We start from the raw sequence: 15,617 nt of genomic DNA on the forward strand, positions 1-15,617 counted from the left end.
CAGTCTGGGGGACCCCTCAGGGAATTTTTCACTTTTTTTGGAGTTGGGCTTTAACCAAACCGGAGAACGTGCAACTGGAGAACACGGGAATACATGTGTGCCTTTCCATTCACATGAGGACTACTGGGGGCAAAGAGTCCTCTATACCCTCTCCAGCCTGTAACTTACCCATTTAATATGTGCCGGAATAAGTGCATCTGTCCATCGCGGCACACCACGGCCAGCTTCATAGGCTGCAGGAGATCAATACAAGAGATTAATACACAGAACATAAACGTACGGTTGTCCGAGATCAAATATCCTCCCTATACTAGGTCAACCCCCACTGCGCCTTGGATAGTTCTCCTGGATGGTAATACACCCGGTTAACAACACCTACCTATAGCTGCCACTTAGTGTGAGTAAATAATGTGAATAAGATTTATATCTGTACTAAGTGATGAGTGCAACGCACCCCTCCTGACAAATTAAATCGTGGCGCCATTTACAAAAAAAAAAAAAAAAAAAAAACTTTTTATCCACCTTCTATGGTGAAAAGTGAATCTAACGAACACCCCTTCAATGGTGTATATCTAAATCTAGTGCAAATCACCTTACAACCAAGAAATTATTATATGGATGTGTATAATAGATATGTAGTGAAAATATCCTATTAAAAATTCCACAAAAAATCAACACCAAAATAACTCATACATCACGTGACTAAGTGTCAATATTACTCAAGTGCTAATATCATACAATCCCCAAAAGAATATATATATATAATATATATATACACACACATACACATACACACACACACACACACACACACTGAGTGAGATAAAAAAATATAGCAATCTCTAATTAACACCTGAAAGTGCAGAAAAAAAAAAAAAAAAAAAGTGTCCGTGATTGTGAGCAAAAACAACTTATAGCCCTCATGCACACAGGCTGTTAAAAAAAACGTTATGAAAACGCCAGTATCTTTGCAGTGATTTTTTTAAACTTTTTTCAGCTTTGAGCGTTTTTGCAATAGCGTTTTTTAGCGTTTGGAGCGTTTTTCCGCGTTTAGCGGTTTTTGAGCGCTTTTTTTTTTTTTCAATGGATCAAAAACGCTAAAAAAACGTTGGTGAATGACGTTTTTGAGCGTTTTTCAGCGTTAGAGTGTTTTTACAGCTGAAAAACGTCTTTCAGAACCCACTGGTCCTGGGTTTTTTTTACAGCTTAAAAACGCCTATGCCACTTGCAGCTCAAAAAACGCCTAGGTGGGCATGAAGCCATAGACTAACATAGACAGGCGCTTTTTAGATGGGCATACGGTTCACCGAGCGGGAAGACGGTATGCCAATCTAGGAAGCAAGCGGGGAGAGGGTGTGAGATACTTCCTATACGCTGATTGCTAGAGGGTCCGCCGTGACCGCACACCCCCTATAAGGTGGATCCTAGCTGCTGGTTAATATTACATCGAACAGAGTGCTGTGGAGTTTGCTGTGCTAATATATTTTATACACAATGTGAGTGGAACTGTTGAAGTGTGATTTGCAGTGGTAATCATTAAAGTGTTTATGTTTTTACACTATTGGGAGTTTTTTCTATTTCTATATGGAACGATCCTCCGGATGGATATGATTTAACCCTTGCCAGTAGCAGCAATCATCTATGCCTTTTAAGCCTCACACGAAAGTGGAGGCATGAGGAGCTGGTGAGTGGCTGTCCATAGGGAAAGTGACACTGAACACAGAGGTGTGGTGGAAGATTGCATTACAAGAATTCACACTCCTATAACTGAAGGACTCATTTTTGCACAATATAAGTTGTTTTTGATCACGGACACTTTTTTTCTGCACTTTCAGGTGTTAGAGATTGCTATATTTTCTTATCTCATTCAGTAATATATATATATATATATATATATATATATTCTCTTTTGGGGATTGTATGATATTAGCACTTGAGTAATATTGACACTTAGTCACGTGATGTATGAGTTATTTTGGTGTTGATTTTTTGTGGAATTTTTAATAGGATATTTTCACTACATATCTATTATACACATCCATATAATAATTTCTTGGTTGTAAGGTGATTTGCACTAGATTTAGATATACACCATTGAAGGGGTGTTCGTTAGATTCACTTTTCACCATAGAAGGTGGTTAAAAAGTTTTTTTTGTAAATAGCGCCACGATTTAATTTGTCACGAGGGGTGCGTTGCACTCATCACTTAGTACAGATATAAATCTTATTCACATAATACACAGAACAGTCAGAGAACATCATCCAATACAATAACCTGCAGTTTATGGTTCTCAGGTGTACATCCAATCTAGAATTGGCACAATGATCCAACAAACCATCAGATGGGGGTCAGTTCATGTAAAGTGCCAGGGCCCAACTCTCCTTGTGAACGCCATATTGAAGCAGGTTGCTTTTGTCACATGGTCCAGTCTTGAAAGGCCACTGATAACTGTTGGGGAAAATCTAACAGACCAAGCAAGCCGCCCAGTTTACCAATCTTCTCCTTGTTGGTGAAGTGGGCGACCGGGCCTATATAGTTCCTGTGTCCTGCAAGTTAAACGGGTTTTTATGTATGGAAACTGCTTCACCAGTTACATAACCCAGTTCTTGTGGCTGTGGGGGACATTGGATATGGCATGTGCAGACCGGCTGGACTGTGCTGTCCCCCCAGGGTGTGCAGTACCTCTTGCCTCACCCTATGGTGCGCAGCCCCCCCACCCCCTGCCTCGTGCCCCACCTATGGTGTGCCCACCTCCCTATGCCCTCTGTCCTTGATCTGGCCATCTTGAGTAGAAGCAGAGACTGCACAGTGTAAGGGCTTCAAGAGAGCGGATAGCAGGGACTCCCCCAAGAAGGGAATAATCGAGGAGTCTTACCTCATCTTTGCTGAGGGAGGGCGCCAGGTCTACAGCCACCGGAGACTCTGAGAGGGTGAAGGACAGAACCGCGTTCTTCTCTTTCTTGTCAGTCCGGACCTGCCTAGAACATACAGCGCTTGTTTACAGGTCGAACAATACAAATCCAAAATACGTCTTATTACAGGAATACGTCACCTTCAGATGACACCTGTGCGGCAGAAGTGGTGAACGTGGTATGGTGAACCCTCCCCCAATGCCATGTGGTTGGTGATGCACGTGTTATCCAGTGTTCATTTTGATGAAATTAACACTAAATTTGTCATCAATATTAAACGTGGTGGGGGGTGGTGCCCCCCTGGTTATCTGGTGGTGACCCTCTTACAAGCAGATATGAATGAGGACAGCCCGGGGAGGGGGGGGGGTTGGGTGACTGGTGGCGCTCAGACTCAGCCAAGGAAATGTCTTCACTGGATTCAGAGAATTGAAACCACATTTTTGGAGATCATCACCGCACACACCAGTACTAAACCCTTCCACCGTCCCTACATCCCCTCCATCTCTGCACTGACAGGACCCTCCCTGATCTACAATTTCAGCCCTTTTTTTTTTTTTTTTTTAAATGAAGTGGAAACGAGTTGAACCTTTTTGACATTGGGAACGGGATCCTTACTGATAGCGGGGGGGGTTTCTAGTAATTAGATGATGAGGGAGGAAGCTGACCCCACCCCCAAATAATTGTGGCCACTCACATGTAACTGCCCATGGAGCAATCAGCCCCGGATGCAGACTACGTCCAGCACCGATCGTCCACAGGTAAATCGCTCCACGAGAGATCACATGGCCCCTGCAGAGGCCCTTCCATTTCAATGGGGCTTCCTTCTGCATCTGATCACTGGGAAACCCCCCTCCCCCCGGTACGTTTCTCGCATGTAAATCGGCGATGGCATTTGCAAGAGTGAATGAGGCCTTAAATCTAAACTCCGGCCACACTGTAGGTGCCATCAATGCAGCACTCCAAACAGGAGAGTGAAGTGAGCAGAAGATCCCATCTATGTACCGCTGCTCCTTGATTGTCCAATCAGTTAGCTGGAGGCAGTTTCCAGCTCAGAAGACAGGTGGAGGATCTGGCTGGTGAGGTGTTCGGGTCACAATTTCTTTGGCCAGTAGAGGGCCCCGTATACATGAAGCTATTTGGCTTCTTGCAGTTCAGCTTTGAGCAAATGACGCAACGCCAATGATGATCTGTGTCCTGCCAAGATCTGCATATTGCCAGTCGGTGAGACTTACCCTGGTCAGGTTTTTAGTTTCCAGGTCCCACAGTTTGATCGTCCGCCCCGCAGACAGCAACATTTTTCCATCTGGACTTATACACAAACAGCTGACCCCGCCATTGTCTCCTTTCCATTTGCTGCAAAAAGGAGGGGAATAAAATAAAGTTACCATGTTATATTACAGGAAGGAAGGAAGGAAGGAAGGAAGGAAGGAAGGAAGGAAGGAAGGAAGGAAGGAAGGAAGGAAGGAAGGAAGGAAGGAAGGAAGGAAGAAGGAAGGAAGGAAGGAAGGAAGGAAGGAAGGGTCACTATTATATTGCAATAAGGAAGAGAACCAATTTTACAAGGAAGGGTCAGTGTAGGAAGAAAGGAAATAGTATCCATTCATTTCCTTCCTTGTAACATGACAACCCTCCTTTGTAATAGTATCTATAGTAGGAAGGAAGTATATACAATGTTACAAGGCAGGGTCACTTATATTACAGGGTGGAAGGAACACTATGCTCTATTACAGGGTGGAAGGATGGAAGGAACACTATGCCCTATTACAGGGTGGAAGGATGGGAAGGTACACTATGCTCTATTACAGGGAGGAAGGAAGGTACACTATGCTCTATTACAGGGAGGAAGGATGGAAGGAACACTATGCCCTATTACAGGGTGGAAGGATGGAAGGTACACTATGCTCTATTACAGGGAGGAAGAATGGAAGGAACACTATGGTCTATTACAGGGAGGAAGGATGGAAGGAACACTATGCCCTATTACAGGGTGGAAGGATGGAAGGTACACTATGCCCTATTACAGGGTGGAAGGATGGAAGGTACACTATGCTCTATTACAGGGAGGAAGGATGGAAGGAACACTATGCTCTATTACAGGGAGGAAGGATGGAAGGTACACTATGCTCTATTACAGGGTGGAAGGATGGAAGGAACACTATGCTCTATTACAGGGAGGAAGGATGGAAGGAACACTATGCTCTATTACAGGGAGGAAGGATGGAAGGAGCACTATGCTCTATTACAGGGAGGAAGGATGGAAGGTACACTATGCTCTATTACAGGTGGAAGGATGGAAGGAACACTATGCCCTATTACAGGGTGGAAGGATGGAAGGTACACTATGCTCTATTACAGGGAGGAAGGAACACTATGCTCTAGGGAGGAAGGATGGAAGGAACACTATGCTCTATTACAGGGAGGAAGGATGGAAGGAACACTATGCTCTATTACAGGGAGGAAGGAACACTATGCTCTATTACAGGGAGGAAGGAAGGATGGAAGGAGCACTATGCTCTATTACAGGGAGGAAGGATGGAAGGTACACTATGCTCTATTACAGGGAGGAAGGATGGATGGAAGGAACACTATGCTCTATTACAGGGAGGAAGGATGGAAGGTACACTATGCTCTATTACAGGGAAGGAAGGAAGGATGGAAGGAGCACTATGCTCTATTACAGGGAGGAAGGAAGGATGGAAGGAGCACTATGCTCTATTACAGGGAGGAAGGATGGAAGGTACACTATGCTCTATTACAGGGAGGAAGGATGGAAGGAACACTATGCTCTATTACAGGGAAGGAAGGATGGAAGGAGCACTATGCTCTATTACAGGGAAGGAAGGATGGAAGGGTCACTATGCTCTATTACAGGGAGGGAACATTATGCTCTATTGAAGGATGGAAGGAACACCATGTTCTATCGCAGGGACAGGACGATCGGACAAATGGCGGGAAGTCGCTCAGACAGCCAAGAGAGATTCACCATTTCTTAATCAGAAATAAGCGAAACCATTCCATATCATCACAGCGCTCCGTCCAATCACCTCGCTCCTCCTCCGGGTATAGGGATTGGGGGGGGAGGGTGTTTATAGTTCTAGTGTAGTGCCAGGAAATCAGCTGATAAAACTCCGGCACTTCATTACATAGTTCCAGCTCTCTCTATGAGAATGCTGTTGGGGCTCCAACCACCATAGATACAGTATATAGTGAGGGAGCCTCGTTACCAGGTGAAAATAACGGAGCCTGGAAGATCACTCCACCACATCTACGGACTGGTAATATTCTTGTTCCGGGGTTCGGATCCCCTCCTCCACTCACCATTTCACTTTGCAGGTCTGTGTGTTCCATTCTATGATGTGTTTGTCTTCTGAACAACTGTACAGACAAGCGCTGTCCTGATGCCACCTGATGCAGTTTACTCGGCTGTCGTGGCCACCAACCTGGAAAAAATATAAAATAAAACTTGGAGCCCTTTAAATAGATCAGTGTTGGGGGGATTTGGGGGGTCCCCAAGGAGAATGTTGCAGACATTTAATAATCGGCATGTCACACACAGACAGGCCAACTCGGTAATGTCCGCCATGATCTCGCTATCTCAGGAACAGGCAGAGACCACATCGTGTAGCAGCCCTGAGCAGGTAGATAGCGGAGACCCCACACTGACCCCCCCACATTTACTGGGGCTACATCTGAAATTCATACCCATGAAAAAAATCATATTGCAGCTCACCACTCCTTATTTGTGGTGGGTACATTACATTATTTTTACCACTCCCCCCCCCCCCCCCCCCCCCCCTTTTTTTTTTTAAAACCACCAGGTAATGGGTGAGGGTTACAAAACCTACTGAACTGTATGGAGGGAGCCTTGTTTGTCACCCAGCCCCCCCCCCCCTTTTCACCTCCATTATATGGAAGATTTGAGGAGGGAGGAGAACATTGTTCCCGTTTTCAGTTCAGGAAGGACACAGGATTTCTGGCAGGATCAACAGGTATTTTCTGTAGCTGCTGAAACTGTTTTTAGCCTGAATAAAAAAAAGAAAACCAATGAAGCCCCCTGGTAAGCTGCAATGCATTTAATATTAGTTCCCGGGTTCAGATTTCTTAACTCATTGGCTGTGGGCGGAGAGACCGGCGCCGATCGCGGCGAGCGATCCCAGCCAATGTTTTCTCACTCACTCACTGAAGATATGTTTCCGGGCGGAGTAACACTTCAAGAAAAGGCAAAACAGAAAAACTCACCAATTTGCTTTGTAGTTCCCCTTTGATGACGCTGTATAAAAATATGGTGCCGGTCGCCGTGCCGATGGCGAGGAGGTCGTATTTTCCGTCTTTATCAACCGCTTCCGATTTCCTCTTCTTTTTCTGATGACTTTCCTAAAATAAGCGACAGATCTGTTTCATTCCACCGAGCTGTGTATATAGAATGTTCACCCCATATACATTCAATGTCTTCCTCCGACCCATCCCCCCCGTCATGTGATCTCAGCCAGTGTGAAGGGCCCGCCCCTTTCAGCAGAGATCACATGAACCAATGGAAAGAAAGAAAGGGCTGCACATCCATAACTTCCAATTGCCTTTTATTATGTTCACAAAGATAACACCAAACTGGTCGCATAGACGCGTTTCACACATACATCTTGTGCTTAATCATATCATCTAATGATTAAGCACAAGATGTGTGAAACGCGTCTACAATTTGGTGTCTTCGGTGTTGTCTTTGTGAAACAAAATAATAGGCAATCGGAAGTTCTGGATGTGCAGCCATTTCTTTCCAAGTTTCCCACGGAGGCGGGGCTAGCACTCTGCAAGATCCTCCAATCAGCCTCATCTTTATACACCTGGAGCAGCGGTTCTTTCTTGTTCACATGACCCAATGCCCAGGCTTTTGCTTACATGACTGCAGAAGACCATCCCCCAGGATGGGAAATTCATCCTTTTATTACTATGTATCCAGCCGAAGGAGGTCGGCACAGCTTCCCAGCGACATCAGCGCACAGGTCTGCAGTGCTATGTAGTGGTGTAAATCGGGAGGGGGGGGGGGGGGGGGTCTCCCCCAAAACTTTCTGTACAAAAAAAAAAAAAAAAAGGGGGGGCCAGTTTACTGTCCTTCAGGTTTTAGGGGGGCTGGACCATGGCCAGTGGGAGTAGGAAATGTCCCATCTTTGGTATTAGGGAAATTATTGGCGGACCCCCGCCCCTGGCGTCAGCGGGAGGAGTGCCCCCCCCCCCCCAAGGCTGTATAAAGGCAAGCGAAGGGCCACATTTACCACCCCCCGGGCCGCAGTTTGGAGACCACTGGTGTAAACAGGGGGGGGGTCCATGTCCTGATTACTGAGCTCTCCTCCTGAAATCCAACTCCTTTCCCATCGTGCTCCAAACTATAAATCTGTATATTGGGAACGTCATTTCCATGGAGCGAATCCGAGAGAAGAAGAAAAAACACGGAATAGGAAGAAGACAGAGGAAGAAATTACTAAAAACTGATTTCTGTATCAACTCCTCCGAGAATATCAAATTCTAATTACTGACAAAATGTCAGAAGATCAGCTGATTGGAATGAGGGAAAGGACTTCCTCCAGCAGGGTGACAACACTAAATTCCTGCAGTGAATTCACAGCAACGTTGTCACCCTACATTCTATGGTGACACACCAAGGGGGGCCGAGGGTTGCCAGTTAGCAAGAGATGTGGAACTCTCAGGATCTGGAAGGCCAGTGATGCCCCCTTGTCTGGGTGCTGCGGGAGGAATCTTAGGTTTTTAGTAATGTGTATCACCAGGTTATTACATATGGGGGGGGGGGGGGGGATGGGTGAAGAATCAGCAGGCTCTGCGATTGTGATACAATGTTCACTTTACAAGGACGAGGAGAACAAAATGAGAACGAGTCTACCATGGAAACATTTCATACAATGTATCCGAAAACATGAAACGTTTAGAGATTGCTGAACCGAGACCGGGACTCTGCATCCAACACCATCCGCCCCTCCCCCACCCACACTTCTACTGTACGAGATGTGACCACATCCTGACATGTTACATCCCCCCCTCCAAACACTGATATGTCATGTGATCATAGGAGCCCCCTCCCCAAATCCATTATACGAGACACCCCCCCCTCCCCAAATCTATCACACGAGACCCCCCCCTCCTCCCAACCCAAACCTATTACACGAGACCCCCCCCCCCCATCCTCAAACCTATTACACGAGACCCCCCCCCCCATCCTCAAACCTATTACACGAGACCCCCCCCCCCCCCATCCTCAAACCTATTACACGAGACCCCCCCCCCCCATCCTCAAACCTATTACACGAGACCCCCCCCCCATCCTCAAACCTATTACACGAGACCCCCCCCCCCCCATCCTCAAACCTATTACACGAGACCACCCCTCCTCCCATCCCCAAACCTATTACACAAGACCCCCCCCCCCCTCCCCAAACCTATTACACGAGACCCCCCCCCCTCCCCATCCTCAAACCTATTACACGAGACCCCCCCCCCCTCCCCAAATCCATTACACGAGACCCCCCCCCCCCCCTCCCCAAATCCATTACACGAGACCCCCCCCCCCCCCCATCCCCATCACAGGAGACCCCGCCCCCAAATGACAAGCACTGCCACAATATATGAGGTCACACATGACCAGGTGTGGGGGAGGGAAGACACAAAAATCGATTGTTTTGTATACAATTGATGACATTGAACACATCATTCTAATAACTCCAATGAGATGAATCATTTGATCAGATAGTTCCATGTAGAGTCAGCAGAGATGTGCAATTCCCATCGCCCGACGACCAGAACACGTCATTCCGGGCGATGGGCAGATTGGTTTTTTCTTATTTTAACTTTCAGCCTTCTGTGGGCAAACAGCCGGGTTTACTTGTCAGACAGACATCCCGACACCTCAATGATTCCACACACCCCGGGGTAAAGTGCCCCCAATTGCCCATCAGAGGCACCGGCATAGCGGGTGATGCCCGATAGAGGAGGGCGGACACATCCTCTCTCCTCCCCTTCTTTCTCCTGACCCAGAAGTGACGTGCATGACAACACTTCCGGGTGCCCCCCCACCGCTCATGACAACACTTCCGGGTGCCCCCCACCGCTCATGACAACACTTCCGGGTGCCCCCCACCGCTCATGACAACACTTCCGGGTGCCCCCCACCGCTCATGACAACACTTCCGGGTGCCCCCCACCGCTCAAGACAACACTTCCGGGTGCCCCCCACCGCTCAAGACATCACTTCCGGGTGCCCCCCACCGCTCAAGACAACACGTCCGGGTGCCCCCCACCGCTCAAGACAACACTTCCGGGTGCCCCCCACCGCTCAAGACAACACTTCCGGGTGCCCCCCACCGCTCAAGACAACACTTCCGGGTCCCCCCACCGCTCAAGACAACACTTCCGGGTGCCCCCCACCGCTCATGACATCACTTCCGGGTCCCCCCACCGCTCAAGAGAACACTTCCGGGTGCCCCCCACCGCTCATGACATCACTTCCGGGTGCCCCCCACCGCTCATGACAACACTTCCGGTTGCCCCCCCACCGCTCATGACAACACTTCCGGTTGCCCCCCACCGCTCATGACAACACTTCCGGTTGCCCCCCACCGCTCATGACAACACTTCCGGGTGCCCCCCACCGCTCATGACAACACTTCCGGGTGCCCCCCACCGCTCATGACAACACTTCCGGGTGCCCCCCACCGCTCATGACATCACTTCCGGGTGCCCCCCACCGCTCATGACAACACTTCCGGGTGCCCCCCACCGCTCATGACAACACTTCCGGGTGCCCCCCACCGCTCATGACAACACTTCCGGGTGCCCCCCACCGCTCATGACAACACTTCCGGGTGCCCCCCACCGCTCATGACAACACTTCCGGGTGCCCCCCACCGCTCATGACAACACTTCCGGGTGCCCCCCACCGCTCATGACAACACTTCCGGGTGCCCCCCACCGCTCATGACAACACTTCCGGGTGCCCCCCACCGCTCATGACAACACTTCCGGGTGCCCCCCACCGCTCATGACAACACTTCCGGGTGCCCCCCACCGCTCATGACAACACTTCCGGGTGCCCCCCACCGCTCATGACAACACTTCCGGGTGCCCCCCACCGCTCATGACATCACTTCCGGGCCCCCCCACCGCTCATGACATCACTTCCGGGTGCCCCCCACCGCTCATGACAACACTTCCGGGTGCCCCCCCACCGCTCAAGACATCACTTCCGGGTCCCCTCACCGCTCATCAAGACCGGCAAAGGATGTAAAGCGGTGTGATGTGCATTACAGTCAGTGGAGCACAGAGGAGATATTGGGGGTCTGTAAGACCCTGGATGTCTCATTAAAGACATGTCGCCCCCCCCCCCCCCAAAAAAAAAACAAAAAAAAAAAAAAAACACCAGATAGGGGACTTTTGTTCCCTATGTGATGGAAACAAAAAAAAAAAAGTTAAGAAAAGCGCCAGACCTCCCCCGTAACACTAAACTGATGACCTATAGGGGGCTTGTAAAGCGTCGCCTATGGAATATATGGGTAGAAGTGGATGAAAAAGTCTGGACAGCCGCACACCGGAAGACATTTCATGCCTTTTATTCGTAGAACAGAATCATGAAGTACACAGGGCACCACGGCAAGGCGGTACAGAGAAACAGCTGACGCGTTTCACATCTAAACGAAGTGCTTCACTCATAGAGCTATGAAATGTCTCCCGGTGTGCGGCTGTCCAGACCTTTTCATCCACTTCTACCTATACAAGCATTAGCCGGCCCCCGAGGCTCCTCTCTGGAGGGTTAGGACGTGGATTGTGGCTGGGAGTTACCTGAGTGGTGGAGTTTGTATTGCTTCCTATGGAATATATTATGGGAACTGAACTGTCACCATTCCAGGAGTTCACACAAATGTAAGGTTTAGCATGTTAGGAATTTACTCGATGCAACTTCATTCTTTTATATTTTACCAAAAAAATACAAATAAATTGGAGTGATGTATGGTTTTCTGCGATCCTAAAATTAACTTTATTTACTGAAATGTTGAGTTCCCTTGTAATACTGTAACAAAAAAATTGGCACTACCACCATTTTATTCTCTAGGGTGTCTGCTGTCATAAAATCTCTCATGTTTTGGGGGTTTTATGTAAATTTCAGGCCTCAGATGTGTGAATGTCGGGATCAGAAGTTCTGTTTGTTACATTGTAATAAGATGTCATTTCTACAAAGATAGGATGAGATGTGATAGAAGAAGAGACATCTTATTACAATGTAACAAACAGAACATGTGACAGATACCCCTCCCCCCCACATGAGATGTCAGTCTGATCACATCAGTGTATCTCCTGGGGGGATGGGACATGTTACATGTGTGTATGGAGAGATCACATGTGTGTTACATTGTAATAAGATGTCACTTTATAATATCGCTATAAAAGGACATCTGATTACATTGTAACTAATATAAAACATGTGATCACCGTCCTCACATGTAATATGTCCCACAACTAGGACTTCAAAAGAGACATCTTATTACAATGTAACACAACATGTGATCCCCCCCCCTATACACACACAGCACCCCCATGTACCCCCCCCCGACAATGTTCTGACTCCCCAACAATCACCCACCTAACTTCCCTGCGGTTGGGGGCCCCCCCCACACACAGACCGGATCTCACCCGCCCCCCTTCGGTTGGGCCCCCCCACACACAGACCGGATCTCACCCGCCCCCCTTCGGTTGGGGGCCCCCCCCATACACAGACCGGATCTCACCCGCCCCCCCTTCGGTTGGGGCCCCCCCCCATACACAGACCGGATCTCACCCGCCCCCCTTCGGTTGGGGCCCCCCCCATACACAGACCGGATCTCACCCGCCCCCCTTCGGTTGGGGCCCCCCCATACACAGACCGGATCTCACCCGCCCCCCCTTCGGTTGGGGCCCCCCCATACACAGACCGGATCTCACCCGCCCCCCTTCGGTTGGGGCCCCCCCATACACAGACCGGATCTCACCCGCCCCCCTTCGGTTGGGGCCCCCCATACACAGACCGGATCTCACCCGCCCCCCCTCGGTTGGGGCCCCCCCATACACAGACTGGGTGTCTCACCTGCCCCCCTCGGTTGGGGCCCCCCCATACACAGACTGGATCTCACCTGCCCCCCTCAGTTGGGCCCCCCCATACACAGACTGGGTGTCTCACCTGCCCCCCTCGGTTGGGGCCCCCCCCATACACAGACTGGATCTCACCTGCCCCCCTCAGTTGGGCCCCCCCATACACAGACCAGATCTCACCCACCCCCCTCGGTTGGGCCCCCCCATACACAGACTGGATCTCACCTGCCCCCCTCAGTTGGGCCCCCCCATACACAGACTGGATCTCACCTGCCCCCCTCGGTTGGGCCCCCCCATACACAGACCGGATCTCACCCGCCCCCCTCGGTTGGGCCCCCCCATACACAGACCGGATCTCACCCGCCCCCCTCGGTTGGGCCCCCCCATACACAGACCGGATCTCACCCGCCCCCCTCGGTTGGGGCCCCCCCCATACACAGACCAGATCTCACCTGCCCCCCTCAGTTGGGCCCCCCCATACACAGACCAGATCTCACCTGCCCCCCCTCAGTTGGGCCCCCCCATACACAGACCGGATCTCACCTGCCCCCCCTCGGTTGGGGCCCCCCCCATACACAGACTGGATCTCACCTGCCCCCCTCAGTTGGGGCCCCCCCATACACAGACCGGATCTCACCCGCCCCCCTCGGTTGGGCCCCCCCATACACAGACCGGATCTCACCCGCCCCCCTCGGTTGGGGCCCCCCCATACACAGACCAGATCTCACCTGCCCCCCTCAGTTGGGCCCCCCCATACACAGACCAGATCTCACCTGCCCCCCTCAGTTGGGCCCCCCCATACACAGACCGGATCTCACCTGCCCCCCTCGGTTGGGGCCCCCCATACACAGACCGGATCTCACCTGCCCCCCTCGGTTGGGCCCCCCCATACACAGACCAGATCTCACCTGCCCCCCCTCAGTTGGGCCCCCCCATACACAGACCGGATCTCACCTGCCCCCCTCGGTTGGGGCCCCCCCAGGCCAGGCATGTACAGGTGGCGGAGAGGTGAGCGGAAGGCACGTACTCCCGGCGGAGCTCCCCTCCCCCTCCTCGGCTGTCCCACACGGTGATCCTCCCGTCCAGGCCGGACACGGCCAGCAGATCTCTCCTCCCCGGGGTGAAGGCGCTGGCGGGGGGAAGCGCCTCGTACACGCCGCCCGCTGCAGCCGCCGCCATTCCTCCCTCCGATCCGGACCATGTCTTTAAGGATGGAGCATGCGCACGACGCTCGGGGGAGGGGCTTCGTTCCCGCGCCACGCCTCCCCGGAGGGGACGTCGGCCATTCGCCTAGCAGAGTCACGCTGGGCGGGGCTCCGTCTATAGAGGCCGACTTATAGGACGCGCGGTGTCTCCGCGGCGGCGGCCATGATGGTGGAGCCCATTCCTACTGATAGTACTGGGAGGAGGGCTCCGAGAACATGGCGGACATCGCCGGATTCATAGCGCGTGATCGCAGACATGTTTGTTTTATGGAAGTATAACACATGTCACTTCTCCAGCACAGGGGAGAGCACGCTGCCTTCACGTGGTGATGACAGTCCCGAGCCAAGAGGACCGGTCACCGACCACCGATATATAGAAATGGACCGACCTTCTCCAGAACCACAGGAGCTCACACTCTAATCTCCTTCACTATGGGACCCCATACTTCCCGAATGTCATAGACACCCGCCTGCCGGTTGGGGCGATTCCTGCCTCTTCCATTAATGGTCCCAGAAAATGAGTGAGAACCCCCAATATGTGAGATGTTTTCTGAAAGCAGAGACCCCAGAGAATAAAATGGTGGTTGTTGGGATTTTTTTTTATGTCATAGAATATTTGCGCAGCTGTTTATCAAACGCAAGTTTTCAGGAAAAAAATACGCTTTATCCTCTTGCCGACCGCACCATACCGGAATGACAGATACAGCGCGGTCACATCTGTGATCACTGTGTGCCTCGGACCCAGCACAGATCAGGGTAAAGGGCCAATCACAGTGCGAGGAAAGCAGAGCCGGGGTTTCGTCAGATTCGGGACCCGTCAGAATGTGTAACGGAAGTGACGTTCTGTCGCTGCCATCTTCCTACACCCCGCACTCCTCCATAGTAAGGATACACTGAGAGGGGGGAAAGCGGACATCTTGTTACACCCACCGGAGTTTTGCTTTTTACACTTATTTTTAACAGTAAACTGAGTTTATATCGTGAAATACGGGACTGAGAACTCTGTATGAATGTTTAGATTTTAAAAGCAGCGAACTTCTGTCAGATTAGTAAACCTGTGAGATCCGCAGGCTCGCCGCTACTTTTAAAATTCAACATCTAACCAATCAGACGGAGTTCTCAGTCCCGTATTTCATGATATAAACTCACTTTACTGTTAAAAATAAGTGTAAAAAGCAAAACTCCGGTGGGTGTAACAAGATGTCCGCTTTCCCCCCTCTCAGTGTATCCATACTATGGAGGAGTGCAGGGTGTAGCAAGATGGTGGCGACGAAACGTCACTTCCGTTACACATACTGATGGGTCGCTGAATCTGATAAAACACAGGTGAAATGGCACATGTGACGGGGACATGTACACAGATCATCAGGGCACTGG

General features: G+C 50.5%; 2 protein-coding genes and 2 non-coding genes across 6 annotated transcripts in view; all 4 read right to left on the reverse strand.

Moving 5' to 3' along the window:
* Positions 1 to 15,617, reverse strand: part of PPP1CB (protein phosphatase 1 catalytic subunit beta) — a 336,969-nt gene that overhangs the window by 14,488 nt on the left and 306,864 nt on the right. The gene's annotated exons all lie outside the window — the stretch shown is intronic.
* WDR43 (WD repeat domain 43) lies at positions 165 to 14,287 on the reverse strand. Of its 2 annotated transcripts, none has more exons than XM_073628796.1 (6): positions 13,990 to 14,287; positions 7,153 to 7,287; positions 6,232 to 6,353; positions 4,146 to 4,266; positions 2,877 to 2,975; positions 165 to 233 (listed from the first exon to the last, which is right to left on the reverse strand). In XM_073628796.1, exons 1-6 carry the CDS (start codon positions 14,212 to 14,214, stop codon positions 165 to 167), a joined length of 771 nt encoding a protein of 256 aa, XP_073484897.1. In that variant the 5' UTR covers positions 14,215 to 14,287. The 2 variants fall into 2 exon arrangements, 1 of the variants encoding a protein (XP_073484897.1); XR_012244041.1 differs by having other exon boundaries at positions 184 to 233; positions 2,877 to 2,979; positions 13,990 to 14,284.
* Positions 3,295 to 3,372, reverse strand: LOC141142068 (small nucleolar RNA SNORD53/SNORD92). The gene has a single exon (XR_012244313.1). It is a non-coding gene; the product is annotated as a small nucleolar RNA SNORD53/SNORD92 (small nucleolar RNA).
* On the reverse strand, positions 5,870 to 5,944 carry LOC141142067 (small nucleolar RNA SNORD53/SNORD92). The gene has a single exon (XR_012244312.1). It is a non-coding gene; the product is annotated as a small nucleolar RNA SNORD53/SNORD92 (small nucleolar RNA).

The sequence above is a fragment of the Aquarana catesbeiana genome, linkage group LG04 (assembly GCF_042186555.1).
Source record: "Aquarana catesbeiana isolate 2022-GZ linkage group LG04, ASM4218655v1, whole genome shotgun sequence".
NCBI classification, from domain to species: Eukaryota; Metazoa; Chordata; class Amphibia; order Anura; family Ranidae; genus Aquarana; species Aquarana catesbeiana.